The 8,289-nt window shown below is 41.8% G+C and overlaps 1 protein-coding gene across 1 annotated transcript; it reads right to left on the bottom strand.

Moving 5' to 3' along the window:
* Positions 1-229: 229 nt before the first annotated feature.
* On the bottom strand, positions 230-7,751 carry LOC129397523 (histone-lysine N-methyltransferase PRDM7-like). Its single transcript, XM_055110888.2, has 3 exons — positions 7,351-7,751; positions 6,882-6,949; positions 230-6,053 (listed from the first exon to the last, which is right to left on the bottom strand). Exons 1-3 carry the CDS (start codon positions 7,612-7,614, stop codon positions 5,705-5,707), a joined length of 681 nt encoding a protein of 226 aa, XP_054966863.2. The 5' UTR covers positions 7,615-7,751; the 3' UTR covers positions 230-5,704.
* Positions 7,752-8,289: the final 538 nt, after the last annotated feature.

Here is an 8,289-nt window from a genome sequence, read left to right on the forward strand (position 1 = left end):
TTTTCCTATCTATTCCATATACATCTCTGGATTTAAAAGATCATACATGCATATGCATTACCTTCAAAATTAAAATGATAAAGACAAAAGGAGAAGCTTTGGATTTGAATCATGATACTACTGTTTGCAAGTTATATGACTGTGGGGAAGTTGCCTAGCCTTCTGGGGTTTATTTCCTCATTTATAAAAATAGGGAAAGTAATAATACTTGTCTACATATCTTCTAGGGTTGTTGGGAGGATTGAATGTGATAATGGGTTACAGCATTATGAATTATTTATTCATATAACACAATTATTATAAAAATATTTTGCTCTGATTAAAATAAAAGAAGGATGAGATCATGTGTGTTTTTCAGTCCCGGTAGTTTTACTAACCAGAAAGCCCCTGCTGATGTGGTGATCACAGTTGCTTTGGTGCAGCTTCCTCTTGACTTTTGGCATTTCTCCATGCTGCTAGCTAAGGCTGAGGTGGCGACTGTGGAAGGTGTGATCTCCTCCCCCTCCCAGCACACATTTGTGTGCGTACTCACACTCATGCACACACAAACACACACATGCACACTCTATCACAGTACATGAGGTGGCAGCAGCTGCTCCAGCATAGACTTTCACACAACATAAAGGACTTTTTTGGTGTGGTCTGTGCATTATTTCCTGTTAAGCATGAGCTGAGTCAGTGCCATGCTTTTCCATCTGAAACCTTTCTGAGGCTCAGGCTGTGTTAAGAGCAAACCCTCTCCCCTCCATGCCCACCCCATGGCCCTCTACTGAAGCCAGATCTTAATCTGCTCATTTCATGAGGATTTTCAAACCGAATGGACTGGGCCATGTGAGAGATCACTGAAAGGAACAGACCAAGCAGAGGCTAAGAGACTCCACGCTAATCTGCTGAGTCATCTGAAAATACAGAGCTGTGGGAGCTCACGGTGCTTTAAAGTACTTTGGCAGGATGTTTGTTCAGGGGTCTGTTCCTGCAGCCCTGCTGAATGTTTGGTTAGGAGGCATAATCTTTTTTTGGACAGGATCTCCCAAATGTAAAGTGATAGATGCTAATGTGGAATATAATACAGAGGATCCAGCTTGGATGTCATAAATAACAATAAATTGTTTAATCTTGCTGAGCTGTAAATCTATGATTGCCAGAGGTCTTTAGTTCACTGGAACATAGTATGGGGGCAGGGGCACTTAGCAAATAGGCAGTTATTATTTTCCAACCAGACAGAAACTGGTCTGATGGAATTTATCTAAAAAGGCATACACATGTATTTTAATTAATTGTGACAATTACTCAGAGAAAACACATGGCCCTAAAGAGGCTGAGGGGTTTTTTTGTTCTACCTATAAATGTATATGTATATTCACCTATATTCTACCTATGTATAAGTAAGAGAATGAGTTTTTGTTTTGGGGATATATATTTATACGTATCTATACAGATAGATATACACATACTTAATTTCTGTCTACCTATTAAGGTGTGGTGCCAGATGGAAAGTATTTTTAAGCATTTAGATAGCTTATTCTATAGCATATGTGTGCATATAGCCCCCGCATAAAGCTTTGTCTCTTTTCTGGATATATTTAACAAGAGGCTAGAACAGAGTCCAAAATGTCGGAAATGTTTGAACATTCCATAGAAATGAAGGAGGTGTTTCCAAATGACCTATGTTTCTATGGCAATAAATAGAACTTGTGCTGCGTTGGATGGGTCAGGAGTAAGGAATATAAACAGTGTAAGTATGACTATTCCAGGCAGAAATCTACCTTGTAAGAACAGCTTTGTGCAGTGAGCTCAACAACATTGATCAGTTAGCAGTCCGGTTCAGTACAACATTGATCAGGTAGCAAGCCGGTTCGGCAGTGCCAGTCGGAGACACAGATGGGGACAATCAAAGAAGATGCAGGTCAGGACAAGGATGCAGACATGTACCTGTCACTACCATGGACTTCAGCAGCTTCTTAGTGAGCAGGTTTATGATTAAAGAAGAAAGACATCATTGATATGTCAGCATGTTACAATTAATTTGCTGTTTAGTTATTAGCAAACTACATCCAGTTTTTAGTTTTTAGGTTTTTTTTTCTTTTTTCTTTTTTGAAACAGGTTCTTGTTCTGTCATCCAGGCTGGAGTGCAGTCGTTATCCAAGCTCACTGCAGCCTTAAACTCCTGGGATCCGTGGATCCTCCCACCTCAGCCTCCCAGGAAGCTGGGACTACAGGTGCACGCCACCATGGCCAACTAATTTTTCTTATTTTTTTGTAGAGATGAGGTCTTGCTGTATTGCCCAGGCTGCTCTTGAGCTCCTGGCTTCAAGCCATCCTCCTGTCTTGGTTTCCCAAAGTGCTGGGACTATAGGTGTGACTCACGATGCCTGGCCTACATCCAGTTTAATTTATACTACAGTGTGGGTTTAGTCCTCAAACATGTTTTTGTTTTACATATAAAAATTTGAGGTAAAAGAACATTTTTACATTGGTCAATAATGGTACATTTAAACAATGGACGACTATATCCATTAAAATCATGTTGTGGAAGAATATTCAGTGACATGGAAAGATTGACTCAAGGGCAAGTGAAACGTGTCAAGAGTCTGTTAGGTACTAGACACTGTAAACTGGGTCTTGGCTGTGTTACTTGCTTACATCCTCCATCATGTGATCTTTTAGATAACAAAATCGAGATACATAGGGATTTGGGATCTTGCGCAAAGTCACTCAGGCAGTAGGTGACAAAGTCAATTCTTACATTCTTTCCCATTGAACACCAAAATCTCAGCTTACCTCAGGACACTCAACTCTGCTTTCTTGACCCACACCCGGGTAGACCCAATGGACACTTGTAGCTTTTATCCAGCTGGGGTGGTCACCTCATAAAATGGCAACAAGTGGGGCCCTTTCTTGTTCTAGTGAGTCAGACTGTATACCTTAAAGATTTCAGAGCACTTCCTATGTACTGAAATTGCCTCATTACCAGGAAGGACATACTTCCAATTTTCACCACCTCCATTTTGCATCCAAGGAAGATTAGATTTCTTGATCTTCTCAATGAAATCTTGAGAAATGGGTGGGCCGATTGAAGAACAGGACTTGGACCACACTTCTAGATGCCTGTGACTTTTCTGCACTTATTCAGATATTAGGAATTGATTATGAAATCCATGGTGGTTTGATGCTAATGAACTCTCATCTATCTCTCCAGCATGTGTGTAAAGACTTCCAGAGGTACAGGAAGTTGAGGATGAGCTCTCTTACTTCCATCTGGTCTCCATGTAACAAATCATATAACTGCACAATTATCCAAATGCAAATGAAGGAGTCCCTTGATGTTTGGATAACCACATTCATGCCTTGAGTTTGTTATTTCTTGAAATTGCCCTTTTCCATCTCCTGTTTACCCATGGACAACACTACTTAAGGGCTGGCACTCTGCAACCCATGGCAGCTTGGCTTTGGGGTTCCTTCCAGTGTTTTGTTTTTGTTTTTAACAGAGAAGACAGGAAACAGGCATCTTTGTGTATATGGCTTGCCACAGCCCTTCATAGATGGACATGGTGGAGGCTGTGTGGTCCTGGAGAACACTTCCTCTGTGAAGCATCAGGGAAGTTTCTGTTCATTGTGTCTTCACGCTCTCCAATTCACTTGGGGAGTGATAGGGATTATAACACAGTGAGCAGAGGATATTGGGGAATGTCATGCTTAATTTTCTTTTCTTTTTTTTTTCTTAAATGACATTTAAAGCTAAAAGAGAATCACAAAGGGTAAGTCTGATTTAAGACATTTCACACATGAAGGAAATCCTGCTTTCATGCGTGTTATGTCACAGGAAAAACTCATTTAGAGTCAACATTCTGCACCTACTCCGAAATTTTAGCCTGAGGGTTTAAATATTACCTCGCTGCTCTCTAGGACTTTAATTTGAGCTAATTAGAAATGGAACTCATACTAAAACTAATTTAGGAAAGAAGCTGTTGATGTTCTGAAGAAAAACAGCTGTCAGAAATAAGATCATTAGAAAACCATAGTTGTATATGGGACAAAATGTAAAGGAATAGAAATGCTGGGAGAAAGCTTTTATAGAATAACATTTTATCTTTCTTTGGACACTGGTCTAAGGCATGTGAAAGGGCATATTGACTCCTTGGCACCTGGTATGCTCATTTATGGATGAAAAAGCCCAATGACATAATTTAGGTGAGGTTTAAGGCTTGATGGGAGGCATTGGTGCCATTAGAAGGACGGACACAAAGAGTTCTTAAGTAACGGCATCATGGGAAATGATAATTGCACACTCCTTTCTACTATGTCTTGGTTTCCCCAAGCATTTAGAAGTCACGGCTGGGTAGGAACAAATTTATCATGAGTCTGTCTGTGTGTTTGGGAATGCATATGCCTCACAGATGTGTCTGCAGGGGTCTGTGTGATAATGTTCATATATGTGATAGGTGTGGACCCTGGGATCTGTATCTGTGTGGACCCTGGGATCTGTACATGTGTGTGAGTGACAGGCTAGGCTAGGCTGAATTTGAGTATCCTCATTCAAAAGGACATATTTAATTGAGGACTGTTATGTGCCTGGTTCTCCATCAGGAAGTGTGATTCAGGTTGGCCAACACAGAGTGGTCCAGGTCCCACTGACTAAAGGACTATGGGTCCTGCTGCGCCAACTAGGTGCATGGACTGCTTCTATTTCAGATTCCACAAATCATAAAATGAGAATATGCTCTTTGTCAGGCTGCACATCAAGTATTCATGTTTGAGTTATTTCATTCAGTCTGAACCCATTTTAAATATAATAGGAAGTCTTGTTTCAAAATATATCCCTACTCAGGCTTACTACCATGCTCCCCACCTTCATCCTGCCCACCATTTTCTCTCACTTGGAAACTGGAGCAGCTCTGAAGGGATGACCCATGGCAGCCTATTTTCCAAAAATGAACCAAAGCTGAACTCTTTCTGGCCTCAGGACCATTGCACTAGCTGCGCCCTGTGCCTGGAATCCTTGGCCCACAGGCACTTGCACTTCTCAAATGCTGTCTCCTAAGAGAAACCTTCCCTGACAATCCCCTGCAACACTCTACTCTCACCTCACACTGACCCCCAGGTCTCACACTGACCTCAGGTCTCACACTGACCCCCAGGTCTCACACTGACCTCAGCTCTCACACTGATCCCAGGTCTCACACTGATCCCAGGTATTCTTTCTGGGTTCATTTTCTTCAAAGCACTAATCGCCGTCTGATATTACACATATGTCTGTGTGTATTCATATGGTTCCCTAATTCACAAGTCATCTGTTCAAGAGCAGTTTTTTTGATTGTCTTGATCAGTCTGTATTTACACTTCCTGCAACATCGTCTGGCACAGAGTAGGAATTCACATGACAGCTAATTGAGATAATGAATGAATGAATAACAACATATGCATATCATTAAGAAATATCAAGGAAATGCCAGAAGAAACTACCTTGTTGGGAGAGCTGGTAGGTGTTTGAGAACTTGATTTTTGTCTTTAAGTCTTTGAGCACTGTATGCTGTTATATACTTTGTGCATGAAGTACTTTGAATATAAAATCGGAACAAAGATTTAAAAATATAAAAACTGTTCCAAAGAGGCAAAGGCACATAACATGAATCTTTAATTTTGGAGCCACTGATGTAAAATTTTACTGACTTTAGACGGCGTTTTAGTCTACTTAAGTGTTCAATCATGAAAATTCTCTAGGATAATTCTTTCTTTCCTGTCCTTTTAAAAGAGTAATAGTGATGCCTACCTCTCCCTGCCATGAGCTCTTTCTTCCACTTGATGCCCCACTTGATGCCCAGTTCCTGGCCATACTCATCCCCATACCAGACCAGCAGTTCACAGCCTGGCCTAATGACTCGGCAGGTTCTATAGAAGATCTGATGCCCAGTTCCTGGCCATACTTATCCCCAGACCAGACCAGCAGTTCACAGCCTGGCCTAATGACTCGGCAGGTTCTATAGAAGCTCTGCCTGTGGTACTGGAAGGCCACCAGGTTCTGCTCTTCATCATCCCGGGCACAGTTCTCATACCTGGGGTCAAGGCAGGCAAAGGGAAAGAAAAGAGGCAGTGAGTTCCCTCTAGGCAGGATGACTACAGTGCTCATCCTGCCTAGAATGCTTCCCTGCTGTGCCTAATCAGCCATTTTTTCAAAGCCCAACTCCAGACTTACCTCCACCTTGATTGGCCATAAAACACATTGACCTCTAGCTTCTCTAAACTCTAAATTAATTCTGTTTTATACCACAGAACTTGGTGCTTGATCACGTGCTCTGCTTCTAGATTAGCTCACATCATTCTACACTCAGCTCAAGTCCATCTTTCTTTGACAGGCCTTCCTCTAATCACCCTACAGTTCACTCAGCTGCCATTCACCTGACTTCTTCAGATTCCTAGAGAAACTCAGAAGCCTCTTTCTCTTGGCCCAATAACATAGAACAGTAATAGTTGATTCATTTTTCTATTCTCTGATAGAACGACAGCCCATTGTGGAAAGGGGCTGGGTCATCCTGCAGCTCACTTCTGTTCAAGTAGTGAACTTCACTTCCTAACCTGGAACATACTAAGTGTTTAACAAATGTGGATTACATAAATTAAAGCATGAATTAACCTTGTCAAGGTTTATCTTGGTGCCTCAATTTTGTCTAGCATACATATTTGTGTTTTGATACCAATAAATCATAATATCTATATTTTTATTTTTTATTTCTAAAATTTGATGGTATAAAACAGCATTGTATGGAGAAAAATAGAAATAGGGGATGTGAAAATCATTGAGGGAGGCATAATGAGAAGGAAGGAAGTCCGGGTTTGTGAGAGATGGAGGTTCTCTCTGAAACTAAGAGAGCTAGTGGCCTTACCTCATCCAGTTGGCCCAGGATTTATCTTTTCCATCCACATACTCATAGCAGTTTCTCCCCTTGGTGATCTGAGTTTCAAAAAATAAGGTAAAGACTTTTTAGAGGGTAAAAATCCGAAGAATTATTTTACTCCACGGTCATCAATGGCCTTTGGACCTGCAGAGCTTCAACTGCCAACTGAGACCACATGGCATGCACCTTAGTCATCATCTACACATCTGAGTTGGTTTGTCCTATCAGAGCAGAAGCTCCAAAAGGGAGGATGCACTTCTTTGTCTTTGTACCACTCTGCTCCCACGTACCCTGTGATCTCTAAATAGGAGTTCCATGTTCATGCAAAGACCCTTGAGTACACAGAGCTAACCATGTTATCCCTACCTATATCCTAACATGTAGAAGGTGATGTCCCACCAAAGGCACAGAAGGGATGTGGCAAGACAGAACAGGGGAAACAGCAGGCTCTTCTTACTAGCCAGGAATATCCACTGTTGGCTGCCTCTTCGTCTTCTGTAATTCGGCCCTCACAGGGGCCAGAGTGCAGACCCAGTGGCAGATCAGATGCCTCGTTCCATACTCCAAGCCCAGCCTGAGGGATGCCTGATGGCCCAATTCTCAGCCCTGGGGGCAGACTGAGGGCTGAATGGTTGGGATGCCCCTTGTCCACTGCACTGTCCTTTACAAATGTAGGGGGCCGATGAGCAGCACAGCTGTCAATGAAGAAGTTCTGACACATCTCACAATCTGGAAGTGAGGGAAGCAGGGATTAGGAAAGTTGTAATGCATGTTCCTTGATATAAGAGCTTCAGAAAGAGCTTGGCACTCACATTATTTAGCCCCAATCCTGTACTTTAATTCATTCAAGTAAGGGAATGATTTGTGGGCCAAATGATGAAATTATTGTACCAGGACATAACAGCAAGCTGTGTGAGTGGCTGAAAGGGTCACTCACAGAGGTAGTCATCATCCTGTGGCTCGCTGATCTCTTTGTATGCATGACCCTTTCTTTCTTGCAGGCTATACATCTTTCCTTCAGTCTCCTTCCTCCTGAGTTCTAGGTTGGAGAAGAGTAGATGGGTAAAATTGGGAGTCTGGGGTGTTTGTCCTTGTTTCATAAGAAAATGTGAAATCTCCTACCATCAAATTAGCATCTACCTTTCTACATACTCTAGTCTCCCCCTCTTTACTGCTTCAGAGAGACTTAGACCTCACACCCACACTGACTGTAGATGCCTATTCAATTTTAGTTTCTAGCTGTTCTCATTATCCCATTAACCTCCCAGGCTTTCTGCTTACAAAATGGTTCATTCATGCATTTATTCATTCAGAAAATATTTTTTGAGAGTTCATTACATCTTAGGCATTGAACAAAGGCCTGGACATACAACACTAAGAAAGTATAGTCTCTATA

Source organism: Pan paniscus, chromosome 2 (assembly GCF_029289425.2).
Source record: "Pan paniscus chromosome 2, NHGRI_mPanPan1-v2.0_pri, whole genome shotgun sequence".
In the NCBI taxonomy this organism is placed as follows: Eukaryota; Metazoa; Chordata; class Mammalia; order Primates; family Hominidae; genus Pan; species Pan paniscus.

Excerpts from the sequence above, each read along its gene's own strand:
- LOC129397523 (XM_055110888.2), bottom strand. The coding sequence starts at position 7,614 with ATGTGTCAGAACTTCTTCATTGACAGCTGTGCTGCTCATCGGCCCCCT. Across the intron at positions 6,950-7,350 it reads ACAGTGGATATTCCTGGCTA|ATCACCAAGGGGAGAAACTG; the intron begins GTAAGAAGAGCC and ends TTTGAAACTCAG. Across the intron at positions 6,054-6,881 it reads TCCTGGGCCAACTGGATGAG|GTATGAGAACTGTGCCCGGG; the intron begins GTAAGGCCACTA and ends CCTTGACCCCAG.